Consider the following 14,543-nt stretch of genomic DNA (forward strand, 5'->3'; position numbering starts at 1 on the left):
ACAGCTGGAATGGACCAAAATGCTATATAGTTCAATCCATCACCAGCCATCTACCTTCAGTTCTCTCCCAAAGTATTCTTTTCCTATCCAGGCCATAATGCACCACAAGCAGAGAGTTAGGATTACTCCAGGAAGTACTCACAGATCATAGTCACCAAGTGACCCATATAAATTAACAGTATCTCCATACACCCTTGCTTATGGCAAGGAAATACAAAATGATCACAACATGATTGGCAAACATGAAGATAGCTGATGTGGCATTGCTCACCTGGCTCCCAATGTTGTGTGTCATTGCTGGTTACTGAGGGGGAGGGCAAGACATTGGGAGCTTGCAGTGTGTGGGTGCAGCAGTGGGAGCATCAGATTGGCTCTGCCGCTTCACCCACACTGTGCCATGCTTCCTGCTGCTTTACCCCTCTTTTCAGTAACCAGCAGCGATATGCAGCCACTACAGTCATGATCTCTCTTTTGCTGAAGTATTTAAGCAGACATTGGGTGGCTATCTGTCAAGGAAGCGCTCTGCACTGAACAGACAGTTGGACTACATGATTCTCATGCCCCCTTCTTATGTCAAAGGTTTATGATTTTAAGTGCCCAGGGGTGAAAACCAGAAGAAAACAGAAACTACTGAATGTCAGCCAAGCTGAGTGTGTGATTTCTATAGAAATGAAGCAGATTATGTTGACATTAACATGGTAGCAGGTTAAATAGGAAGACACAAAATGTAGCCTTCCTCACGCCTGAGTGACATGCATAGAGGACAGTTTCTGTGTTTATTACTGGACACTGTAATGCTCAATCAGAAATATGTGAAGCACCATGCGAAAGGCAGAAGCCTCATCTCCTAAACAAGTAACTTGATGCATAAGAAGGGCATCTAGCCATGCTTAGTGTGCATATTGACTGTCATATTGACCATTGAGTGGACTGAAGCATACCTGAACTACAGATTTTGAAATTAATTGAAATAGCATTCACAATATCAAAATCTCATTCAATGTGAATATTATGTAAAACAATCCTCCTACAGTGCTAGGAATTCAGGGGCTGACCAGGACATGGATAGAATATTTAACGTTGTAGCAAGATAAGAGGAACTAATGATTATAGCTGATGTCAACAGATGCAGAAACCATCTGTGGAGCTTTTATGGGTCTCCAGCTATGTTATTTTAATTCAGGGATGGCACTAGATACTTTTGAACTACATGTTCAAGGCTCCGTATTATCCCCAATGTTATTCAATATTTATATGGAGCCCCTAGGAAGGATTATCCGCGAATTCGGAATACACTACCATCAATACACAGATGACACCCAACTCTACTATTCTTTCCCTCCAGATACCATAGAGGCGGTCCGTCCCCTAAACCAATGCCTGGTTGCCATACAAAACTGGACTAATAGGAATAAATTAAAACTTAATCCAGAGAAGACGGAGGTTCTGTTAATTGGACAAAGACCGTCTCATGAAATTAAAAACCTACTTACCTTAGACGGGGTCCCACTCCCTCTGAAATCCCAAGTTCGGAGTTTGGGTATTATCTTAGATTCCGCTCTGTCCCTTGAACCTCAAATTGCAACAGTATCCAGAAGTGCTTTCTCTCAATTAAAACTAGTCCGTCAACTCCGTCCTTTTTTAGAGATGTCGGACTTGAAGCAAGTGACACAGGCTCTTGTGACCTCAAGACTGGACTATTGCAACTCCCTATATATTGGACTATCTGCAAGATCACTTCGCCCGCTTAAGCTGATACAGAGAGCGACGGCAAGAATGCTGACCAGAGCAAGCCCACAGACACACACCACGCCTCTGCTTTATCAACTTCACTGGCTTCCGATCTCATTCCGTCATCAGTTTAAAATCTTAGTATTAACTTTTAAAGCTCTAAATGGTTTAGCACCAATATGTTTATCAAATCGTATTCTGGAATTTAAACCTCAGCAACCGACAAGAATACCTTTTGAACACTCTCTCATCATCCCATCCACCTTTATAATCCGCTGTGCCAATACTAGAAATAAAGCTTTCTCGACCATAGCGCCCATCCTATGGAATAATCTGCCACCAGAGATCCGACGTTCTTCTTCACTCATGGACTTTTGCCGTCAGTTAAAAACTTTTTTGTTTCGTTTAGCTTTTAAACATTTAATAGTTAATTGATTTTTAATGTTGTTACTGTACTGTTATTATTGTTATTTTAGATTGTATTGGATATTGTTACTGTTCGCCGCTCTGAATTCTATGAACTAGGGCGGGATATAAATTATTAAAATAAATAAATAAATAAATAAATAAATGTCCATCATCCTCATCATCGGCCATACTAGCTGAGGCTGGTGGAAGTTTGAGTCCAACAGCATAGGAAGAGCTATAGGTTCCTTATTCTCCATTTTAATTTGATGTGCTTTTCCTAGAAATTTACAATCTGTATATAGATTAGAACTGCTACTCTAGTATGGAATGGAGTAAGCAAGGCCTTTTCCCCATAAGGTTTTGGGTACTTAGGATCTTGAATCACCTGAAAAATGTAGTAGTTTCAAGGAATTGTTAGAAACTGATATGACATTGTGATCACAAATGGGCTTATTTAGAAATGTGTGTTAACCTATTAGGAAGCATCAGCATAATATTCTGAGGAAGGACAGGCACTGGAGCCAATTAGTCTCTTTGGAAAGTAGATACGGAAGGCAGGAACTGCTACAGGAAGAACAGATATCCCCCCCCCCCATTTAGAGGACAAATTAGAGAGTTTCCTCAAAAAGTACAAAGGTTGTTGGAATTTATCAGCATATCTCTTAAATTACCAGTAAGGGACCCTTTGCAGGAACACCCTGCAGCACTTGCCAAGTATCATGTTCTGTTATCAAGAATGGTCACAATAACATTGTTGTCACACCTATTTCTATAGCAGGCACCTTCATCAACCTGAAGAAGGGGGAAGCCAGAAAGCTGGCTATATTATCTATCCAATGCCTCATTTTTTTCATGTTAAGACAGTATTTCAGCAGCTGTTTATGTGAAGTATGTGATGTTTCTTAGCACTAATTATTGGCACGTTGCACATTCAAATGGGGAAAAGGAATGATCTCTGCTGTTAGGAGAGATTTGCAAAAGCCATGATAAAACCCTATAAGGGAAAAAAATCTAAATGGAAAATATGTTTTCCTTTGTTTCTGTAGGATGGCAGTTGAGCAAATGTAAAATAAGCAGCTCCAAAGACAGTGGTAAAAGCCAGAAATGTTTTTAATAGAAAAAACTCATAGCTATAAAACAAATTAAAGTTAAGACAATATTCCATGTACGTGGGAGCCTTGTATCATTCTTTTGAGGTGTATTTTGTTACCAGGCAGTGAAAAGAAGAGGTGGAACTTGTTTTCCTTCTTTGACCTATATAATACCCTTGTTCCCTGCTGAGTTCTCTGAGTATGTGCCCGTAATAACATCCCTAGTGCCTGGCAAGACTCTGACAGCACTAAAGATTCCTCCATGAAAGAGTTCCTTTAAATGCCAGTCAGTAATCTGGAGGCATGTGCTAATTTAGTACATTAATCTGTTCCTCCCTTCCCCCACACATCATTTTTCTTTGTTTAAACATTAATTTGCCTGTGGTACAGTAGCAAAGAACCAGAAATTAGGAAATACTGGAGTGATATTTGTAATTCCTATCAAGTGATAAAAATTAGAAGTTCACAAAATGACACAAACCTAGTTTTGTTCTGTCCCACTAGGTCATACTATCCAATCTACTTATTATGCTATAAACTAGGTTTATAACTGCCTTACATCATCATGTTTCAAAACACTCAAGGTACATCAGTCACTTTCCTCTTTACATTTTTATTGATACTTATTCACATATTTGCACTGCAGCTATATTATATCAACATGCCTGCTAATTAATTTTCTGAGATCAGAGCATTGTATGCTAGTCCACACTGTGTCATGACCCCTGAATCCAACAGCAATCCAGGCACAGAATTGGAGGCTGCAGAGGCACCAACTAAGGAGCCAGATCAAGTTCAGGACTGTAAACTGGATGCTGGAGATCAGGACACCGCTGTGCCTGAGGTTGGCAAGAGCACCAGAAGAACCTCCCATATCACCAGGGATGTTGGTTCCAAACTAGGAATCTTAAAATGCATCTTTCCCAGAACCTAAGGTACCAAATGCCTCCCTAAGTACCTCACTGGTCGCTAGACAGGAGGGCCTATATTCAGCATAGAGGACTGGCCCTTTAAGAATCTGAAATTCTCCACAAGGGAGCGGAGCCTAGAAGAGGTAGTCAGGACCAGAGACAGAGGCTTAAAAGGCCTCAGTCTGTGCTCAACCTCTGTTGGAGCAAGTTGCTTGCTTGGAGCTATCTGTAGTTTGAATCCCTGACCTGTCTTAATGCCAGTCTCTGGCACCAGACCACAATAAACTCATATAGTTCTGCATACATAAGGAGTCTTCCAAGTATGTAAAAAACCATTCCCTTATTTTTGAGTGGCCCCATTTCATTTCCAAACTGAAAGGCTCTCAACCACCCAAATTTGCTATTAGCGAAAAATATTGGGCAAAAGAAGGACAAGAGCAGAACCACTGATTTAGAACATCTGTTAAATAGCTTTCACTAATTACAGAATCACTTCTTTAAAGCTGCCTGTAGTTTAAAGTTATATGTTTCATAGGCCCCTTGGCACAAAGCACAAATGCTTATCTTTCTATTTGGTTATAGCCACAAAGTCAAATCACACATACCTCCTGTAGTGGCTAGTGTGGTGGGGAGGAGCTGCTAAGCCACCTTTCCAGCCCTGATACCATTGCAGCTTATCTGGACAGGGCTGGGGTGTGGTGGTGGGCAAAGTGGCAGCCAAGTCAGATTGCACAAGTGGACTGATGACAGGAAAAAGTTCCTATTTGGTGTGTGGTGTAGCATAATCACATGCAAATTGGCGTCACTCTGAATATTTTCTCCAAATACTTTTTAAAAACAACAGAGAATGTCATTTTAAATGTGTGCAATTATATCTGCACCCAATATTTACATTCCCTTAGTAATCATGACTGGTTCCTGGTTTACTAAGTTGACCATGTAATTCAGAACAGATGCTGCTGCTGCTGCATTGGATCAAGACTCCACCCCCAGACTTTTGTTTCAGTTGCTATCCAGTACGCTTACCAGTTTCTGTCCAGTGCACTTACCCAGGGTCCACAAATTCAGTCCGGCCTTGAACACAAATCATTATACATACCAATAGTGAACTCAGGTGCTGAGCTATAATGACGGTATAGCCAAAACAGAGTTTTTGAGAAATAAGAGAGAGGTATCACCATCCTTGGGGAACCCCAATGTTTGCAGCAGTAGAATTTAAAAAAAAAACCCGCTAAGAGGCCACTCCTCTGCAAACAGTCCAGTGCAAACTGAGATGCTCAGTGTTGTTGTTTTGTGGGGGGAGATTGAGTATCCTGAAAGAAGACATGACTGCCTGATAGGAACATTGAACAGGAGCATTTCACACTGCAATGTTTTGTTACAGTTCTTTTTCTGCTAGCCAGCTGCAAGATCCAACCTAACCAAATACTACAGTATACATGTAATTTCAAAACAGATATCAATTTCATCAGATTTAATGTATATATTAGTCATTTTTATGCAAGGGTTAATGAACAAATTACTACTACTACTTTTAATCTGTAAATAATTTCTTGGCTTTTGAATATTTTTTCCTTTTCTTATTTTTTGGCCAATTCCTCCACAACCCATCAATACAGTATATAATTTTTATTAAAAGCTCAGATATTAAGCTTGTTCATTTCCTGGTACAAACCCAAACCCAAAATGTGTTGTAAGTATGTAATTTGGCATTAAAGCAACTAAAGTGTAAAAAAATATACAACGATGAAGAAAGAATGACAAGATTTTTGAGGCGAAGTCCTATGGCATGTTAGTTGTTAAGATTAACAACTTTTTTTTAATGTGTTTATATAGGCAAGACACAATTTTTCAAGCCATATCACTGAGGGCCAAGCTAGATTACATATTAGCTTCATATCTGTATTCTTAAATTCAGGGTTGTTGTTGTTTTTGCCAGTTCAAGGGTTCTCATCTAGATTGGGAGCACAAGAGGGAAGACTTAGGGGGCTTTAACTGTTTGTCTCCCCACTATGACTTCATTTTGGATTGAGAGCCCTGCACCAGCAATTTGCATAAGAAAAAAAGCACCAAATTAAGTGACTTAAAGTGACTTATCCATCTCATACTCCAATCATATGCATATTAACTTGGAATTGAATTTGTGGTGCTGACTTCTGGGTAAGATTGCATAGCATCAGGTTATAAAACATTTAGTGATATCCAATTAAGTCATATTCAGAGTAGACCTATTGAAATCAGTGGACTCAAGTTACTAATGGGTTTTCTCTAAGTATGACTACCATTTGATGTCACCCTTTGAGCATTTACTGAACAAAGGCTCTTCTGCATGGTGTATTTTGTATTTATAATAACAAGCTAATTGGTCCTGCAAAGATCTTTTACTATTACAAAACACTTGCACCATTCCGAAATTTTAAACTGCTAGATTAAACTGCTAACCCTACTTTGCGCAGTTCGCTTCCTTGCTTTCTTTTGGGGGGGGTTCTGAACGTCTGTTGATGTTCAGACTTAGGAAATGATGACCCTAATGGCTATTAGACCAATTAAAGTTTTAGCAAATTAGCAGAGTTTAACTTAGTGTAGGTTGCTCGGCGCTCTGTGCTGCATGGGCATGATTTTACCTGAGAGATAGAGAGCTTTTACGTTGCTTAAATCACTCAGAGTTGGTTTCAAAATAAGAAAAAACTACTTTATTAATAGAAATACATACTGGATAGGAATGGTGCTACTTCTGTCTAGCTAACTAAGTTGGAGGCTGCAGTGGCCATGCTTGGACATTGCCCCTCATGCTAGAGGAGAAGAGTCAAAGAGAACATGGCTCCTTCTCCAGTGGTCTACAGAGAAGAGAAAAACAGAAATGTGAGTCAGAGGTGTGGATAGCTCCCTGAGACATATCAGTTTACACAGAAGGAAGACAGACAGAAAAGATGAGCACAGGTCAGTGGCAGCCAAGCCAGTAAGAGGACTATCTCTCTGTCTCTCTCCCCATGCAAAGAGGACCAAATGGGTGTTGCTCTTGTCACACTTCTAACAGGAAACACCTTTATTGCTAACTGCTATCCTGAACTGTGATGGACTGAAGACAACAAGAACAAGAACAAACAATCCTCAGCTACACAAAATACTAAAGTTCAACACACCATACCCCCAGTCCCTTTGTTTTTAGTCTAGAAATTCTGCTAGCATCAATTAGAAAAAATTAGACAATTGGTCCCTCACAAATGCTGCTTTAGAATTACTTGCTCAGCATCTTTCACCTCTGCATCTTTGGAATTTGTGTGAATTATACAAACAATAGTAAACTTTAAAGACTACCTGAGCCTCATTCTTATTGGCCAGTTCACTCTTCTCACCAAAATTGGGAAGGGCCATGACAAGTGCATTTGTGAATGACTGACTATTCCAAAAATAAATAGCCTGTTTAATTGACCTACAAATAAAGTGATGTATATATATCATACACATATGCGTGTTTGTAGAAAAGTAGCAGCAAGGAAACTTAGCAACAACTTCCTATGGGAAAGTCTTGGGGTATAAGCTAGGAAATAAGGTATTGTAGCAAATATGTTGAAAGATTAGGAGCAATGTTTTGTGCTGTAAAACAAGGATGAGGAACTCCAACTCCCATCATTCCTAGCCAACATGGCAAATGGTCAAAGATGGTAGGAGCTGCAGTCCAATAATATCTGGTGGGCCCTAGGTCCCCATCCTTGCTATAAAATGTACTCCCTCTTGAGAAATTTGTTGCAACCCTCAAAGGAGACAAAAGCTTAGCATAACTGCAGAAGATTTTCGCAGAGGTTATCATTATTATGCAATGTTTTAAAGTGAAGGACGCTCTATGTCTGCATATGTAGCTGAATTCAGAAACCTAACTGAACACTTTTCATTGGCAATGTCTTGGAAAATATGTTGAGAGATAGGTTCACAGAGTGAATGGTGTGAAAATTCAAAGGCAGTTGCCTGCAAAATGGCACCTGATCTGGGCCAAAAGTATAGAATTGGCAACAGCTGTGAATGCTGCATTTACATTTAGAAACCCAGATAGACTCCCTAAACATACTACAATCTTCCATTGTGGAAGAACTCATTTAGCTACAATTTGCAAGCATAAAATGCCACAGATACCTAAAAATGGGAGACAGCCATCAGAAAACATATGGGGGGGGAAAGGAAGCTACCTTGATAGCTTGATGAGGAAGAAGTAGTAGAGGGGGTAATACAAGCTGTGCATTGTGTAATGGAAAAACGTGGACCCTAGTTGATCATAGTTAATGGAGATAAATCAGGAGCAGTCAATGGAAATAGCACTATCTGTATAGATAGATACAGGAACTTTCAGTGAAAATGATTAATAAAAACATTAGTTAGCATCGTAAAACAGGTCTGAGGCCACAAGTAAAGGCAAGAATGAAACACTGGACATATACTGTAGAAAATAAACCAGAGTGTATTCCTATAAAGTACAATAGATTGCAAAGGGGCTTCCACGCCCTAGTAATAAATGAAAAACAGCTGAACCTGTTTAGTTGAAAATGGCTGAAAGAATGTAGGCTGGGCTGGGGAGAAATATGTAAACTGGTTTTAAGGTGGGGGGGGTAAGGCCAGTTCTATGGAAAGCCTTGGGTGCTCATTGTACAGTGTTGCAAGAAAAATTAGGTACCACAAAGAGGATTAAAGCAAGGATTTATATCCTAGTGGGAACCTGACCAAGATATTGTAAAGCTTAATCTATTCCATATGTCATCAGAGAGAGGGCTTAAACTGAATTAGATGAACTGGAAAAAGGAACAGTACAGTTTTCAGAAGGGCAACAATACCAATAGGTAGGCCTGATGAACAATACACATTTGTGTTAGACACCTGCCCCATTCCATGCAGAGACCTGCTGGCAATACTTGCAAGGAGGGGGAAAGGAGTTGTTAGTGTTTCAGCAAGTTTGTTATATCTCAGGTCTACCAGCAGATGAAGCTTGAAAACAAGCCTGTGTAAGGCAAAATAAATGAGGGCTGAAGTAGAGTATTGGTACTAATAGGTTGATAAGGAGGTAGTAGACTCTGTGGCTAGAAAAGTCACAGCTTTGAAAAAGCATCCATTCCACAAAACATATGAAAACTCCAGGCTTGCTTAAAAATGTTAAATTATTACCACCAGGTATTCCCAAGTTTGTCTGTCCTTTTAGGAAATATTACACTACTTGTTGAGAAAGGAGACCTTGTGGAACTGGGAAAAGAGACAAGAAGAAGCTTTCCAAGAATTGAATAGGTTGCTCAAATCCTCAGAGCTCCTGATCCATTTTGACCCCAATGTGGAAAAAGAATGAATCTTTTCTGTGATGCTTCATCATATGGAGTAGGAATAGCTCACTTTCTGTCCAGTGTTGTTAGGGAAATAAACAGCCTATTTTGTTAGAGTGCAAATAACATGATTATGACTTTTATGTAAATATATAATAGCATGTTCCTGTACAAAAATAAAATAAAATAACGGGAACCATGCTTCATTTTAATCAAACACAACTTGGTACAGAAATAACTATGTCAATAACGTGTACGTAGCTACTTCTGCCCCAAAACCAGTGCTGATGTGATAATGGGAGAGTGTAAAGTAGATGGATATTTTAGTGTGGATCCTGCAGGTTAGCTTGGCATGCAGATCTGCATCATGATCAGACTGCATGTGCAAATGCAGTCTTGGATAAAAGGGACTTGCAGCTGATTCGCTAATACCCTTTGAGTTTTCAGAAGGTGCTTTCCTATCCTAGGCTGATGTAAGAGCTGCTCTGGTTGTCATTCTAATGCCTTCTTCAAACTGGTACAATGCCTAGTTACATTCTAATGAAAAAAGAAAACAAAATTATAGGCAGTAACAATTCAGTGGAGACTGTTTCCCCAAAATATACATGGCATGAAATAGACAGAAATGATTTATGACTTTTCCAACATATTGTTGGAAAATTTCCAGTCACCAAACAATCAGAATCCTGTAGGTCAAGATCTTTCCTTTTAAAGCAAAACATTTCAGCATTTTGTGTTTGTTGCAGAAACATTTAATACTTCCTTTTTAATCAGTAGTGTAGTGGCAAATTCAGAAGTATGGGGTCTCTTCATGTTAGTCATGCCCCACCGCCTCACAGCCATGCCACAGCACAGCCATGCCACTCCTAAGAAACAAACTGGAGGCCATGCAGCAGAGAGAGAGAGAGAGAGAGAGAGAGAGAGACCCCCTTCAGTCCAAAGTTCTCCCCTCCCCTCCTTTCCCACTGTCTCTTGCTTGCTCGCTCTCCGCCGTCATCTCCACACTCCTCAGTCCTTTCTGTGTGTGCCTTCTCCTATACAACAGATATCCCTAGGAGCCAATCAGCATGAAAGGGCAGTGTTTTAGCTGATGAGAAGAGTCTCTTCAGTGGCTGACCCATCTCTTTCACTCTGATTGGCATCAACAGGAGAGCATGCTGGAGACATTGGGACCCTGCTCTCAAAAAAGAAAGGTATCTGAGACCTCCCAAACCCTGGATGACTATACCCCTGTTCAGAGCTTGGAAAAGTTACTTTTTTGAACTACAACTCCCATCAGCCCAATCCAGTGGTCATGCTGGCTGGGGCTGATGGGAGTTGTAGTTCAAAAAAGTAACTTTTCCAAGCTCTGCCCCTGTTTTTAATATAGGCATTTTATAAATGGGAATTCTGTGAATATAGTTTTTAATGTGAAACACAAAAGTATTTCCATTTATGAAGGAGAAGGGTAATACTGATACCGTACATTTAGAGCACATGGCTTCCCCCATAGAATCCTGGGAACTGTAGTTTGTTAAGCGTGCTGGTAACTGTAGGTCTGTGAAGGATAAGCTCCAGTTTCCAGGATTCTTTGGGAAAGCAATGTGCTTTAAATGTATGGTGTGGGGATTCATACTGTTTGTATAGTATCATCAGTTACTGTGCCATTTTACCATCCTCTCGCCTTTTCAAATGAACACCCAAGAGCTACTGAACACATTTTAGATTATTCTAAAAGTAATGTAAATACAATTAATTTTAATGGTAGACAATTACTGCCTTCAAATCTCTTAACAAAAATATTCGTGAAGTACTATTTAGATAATCCATGCGCCATTCATTCTCACAGAATATGAATGCAGACTAAATAGTCATCTTAACCACCTCTATGAAAAAACTTTCTGTAATTATACAATGCACAAATTTTCTCTGTTTTTAAGCTATTTGTGAATTTGGGGTTTTTTAAATGTCAGAGTTCAACAACATTTTATATGTTCCAAGTTAGACAGGCTGCAGCCTTATATCCAGTTTTCTGGGACTAAGGCTCATTGCATTCAATACTTCCGAATAAGTCAAAAGTCTACTTCTGTTCTTTTGAGTAATGATTACTTTTGTGCTGTAAGACTGTGAACCTAAGCACATTTAACATGATCCTAAACACTGAAATAGGTTTGGACTTTGTAACCAATATTGGTGAAGATCTATACAAAGCTTCCTTCCTCTTAGACTGCTGTGGGGAATGGGGGTGGAATGGGACATTAAAACTTCCTTTTATCTAGAAAACCACTTTTGAATGTTTGTAGGTTGAGGTTTGAAAAAAAGACTGGCAGAGACCAAGTCTGCCAGGACAGCTAAAAAAAACCCCAGAAGAGTTTGAAAATGACAAGAGAGAAATATTCTAGAGTATTTGGAGCAGATTGTCCAGTGTCCAGGTGTACGTGTTGATTTAAGTGCTGATGCAGCTTTGAGACTTACCCTGCATGCAGGTCAGGTGAACCTCAGCTCTCCCTGCTCTCCCCAGTGTGAAGGTTCGAGGTGGTTAAGTGATCATCATTCTTCCAATTGTCCTACACATCAAAGGAACACCACACTACCTGGCCCCAGGCTCAAAAATCTTGGGTTTATCCATATCATGCTGCTGTTTAGTGAACAATGGAGGAAGAAGGTTAAGCTCTTCCCATCCCCTACACTTCCTTACGTTTTTTGTTATTCTCTTAAAAGTGAGGCTTCTTATCATTGCAATTATGTTCATGCATAAAATGGAGTAAAGCCTGATTGTTACATTTAAAATGTGTCCCTTTATGGTCTGCATTAATGTACAGAAGCCAAAAAGGCTTCAGTGTGTGAGATTCCAGTGCAAGCTGCTTATTTTACATTCAAACCCAGTCCATTAATTCTACTGAAAAAGAGCACGACAGATTAAAAAGATAATCGTTCATTTTCACTATAGTATAGAACTTATCTGGGTGTGTAACTTGTACTTTGTGCCTTGTTTAATGTAACAGTTCTTCCAAGCAGGCTAAAATCCAAAGAACCATGCAGACTGTTTTGATAAACCATAGGGGCTTTGGGCTTGTATTTCTTGAACAGAATTTATCCCTTGCCACAGAGCAAACCATGTTTGAAACTGAGGGGACTTGTAAAAAGCACTTGTAAAAGCAATTTGAGATTTGCCAGGCAGTTTAGGGGTGAGAGGCAGAAATTGTACTGGCAATGCTGAAGCTATGTGGTAAACCAAAGATGAATCTTTGGATTCCATTCATATTAGATTGACCTGACTAAATCACATTCGGAATAGGCCCACTGAAATCAATTGACTAAAGTTACTCCTGTCCATTGATGTCAGTTGGTCTACTCTGAGTATGACAGTTCGATATAATACAATAAGTGTTGGGCGATAAACTAAAAATTCTTAGAAATTGTTTGCTGATCGAACTTCCACTAAGATATAGTGATATGCCATCATTAACATGTGATATCAGGCCCAAATTATTTACAAGTAAGGTTTATAAGATGGTTTAATGTATATTATCCTTACTATAAGCATAATTTATATGTTACATAAATGTAGTTTTAAAATACAATAATAAATTATTAATAATAATAAATTTTATTTCTAGGCCGCCTATCTGGCCGTGTCAGCGGCCACTCTAGGCAGCATACAAAATCAAGTAAAATACAACATATAAAATACACATATAACCCAAGAACTTTGATATAAAATTAAACTAAAACCACCTACAGCTATAGCCAATGAAATTAGGCTACCCCAGGGATCTTGTAGGCCTGCCTGAATAGCCAGGTTTTCAAGGCTTGGCGAAAACTTGGCAGGGAGGGGGCATGGTGAAGATCATAAGGGAGAGAGTTCCAGAGGGTGGGGGCCACAATTGAAAATGCCCTCTCTCTGGTCCGCACCAGCCTAGCTGTTTTCACTGGTGGGACCGAGAGGAGGTCTTGAGTGGCTGATCTCGTCAGGCGGCATATTTGTTGATGCTGGAGGCGCTCCTTCAGATAATATATATACAAGCATATATATAAAAATGTATTCTATATTATGTTTTACAGTATATTATAGCCAAGATCCAAAGAACAGTTTTTGCTGTTACCAAATCTTGGGTGTATCCACTCAGACCTTCACTTTTTTTTCTTTGAAGAGTAGACCTCACCATATCATGTCAAACTATTTTTGAAAATCCCCTTAGTTTCAAAAGTAGTTTGTCACATTGAATTGAGGATTGCTGCTAAGAAAATCTAAGGTCCCTTAGATTCTTGGAACTCTCTCTGTGTGCGTGTATGTTTAATTCCAGCCTATATCTTTTATATGCTTCAAGATTAATTTGAGAAAAATATTATTATTTATTAGGTGGACCAAACCTATTTTGAGAAAGGGTTACAGACAACGCCTCGAATTGTCAGACATTTATCAAATCCCTGCTGCAGATTCTGCAGATAATCTTTCTGAAAAATTGGAAAGGTATGTATTAACATTATTCTATATTTTATAAGACAAGCAATAGAATTTTACATTTTGTTCTAATGTTCCAGTAACTGAATGTCAAAAGTAGGTTAGTAGTGGATGTGTAATAATCCCAATAGATCTGAGCTGGTGCACTCTCCATCTAGGCTTTAGATTGTAGGGATATAGTTCAATGCAATCCTATAAATGTTTACTCATAAATAAGTTCTACTTTGCTCAGAGCCGTACACTCAGTAACTGTATTTAGGATTACAACATTAGTTCTTTAACAAAATTAAGCCTGTGCTATCAAAACCACCTTAATCCCCAATGAAGTCTTAACGACATGAGAGTTGAAAAAACTTATTTGGATCGGGAAACTATTTAACAGGCTATTTGTCATGTACCACGGAAACGCCAATTTATATTGGGCTTTTGTAAAAGAACATAATGAAAATCATAAGGCTGAATGATAAAAGTGTTACCCAGGTTCTCTGATATATAAATAGCTAAGGCTCTTGCCTCTACAGCTTTATATTGAAATGGACTGTCTTCAAGTCTATTTTCACTTATGGCTACCCTATGAATAGGGTGTTCATGGTAAGCGGTCTTCAGAGGGGGTTTACCATTGCCTCCTTCTGAGGCTAGTCCTCCCCAGCTGGCTAGG

The 14,543-nt window shown here is 39.3% G+C and overlaps 1 protein-coding gene across 1 annotated transcript in view; it reads left to right on the forward strand.

Annotated features, from left to right (window-relative positions):
- Positions 1-14,543, forward strand: part of CFTR (CF transmembrane conductance regulator) — a 145,848-nt gene that overhangs the window by 10,043 nt on the left and 121,262 nt on the right. Inside the window, exon 2 of the mRNA XM_061640065.1 lies at positions 13,784-13,894. Within this exon, the coding sequence (XP_061496049.1) occupies positions 13,784-13,894 (111 nt within the window). The remainder of the gene's footprint in view (positions 1-13,783; positions 13,895-14,543) is intronic.

This window comes from Rhineura floridana, chromosome 8, assembly GCF_030035675.1.
Source record: "Rhineura floridana isolate rRhiFlo1 chromosome 8, rRhiFlo1.hap2, whole genome shotgun sequence".
Classification (NCBI taxonomy): Eukaryota; Metazoa; Chordata; class Lepidosauria; order Squamata; family Rhineuridae; genus Rhineura; species Rhineura floridana.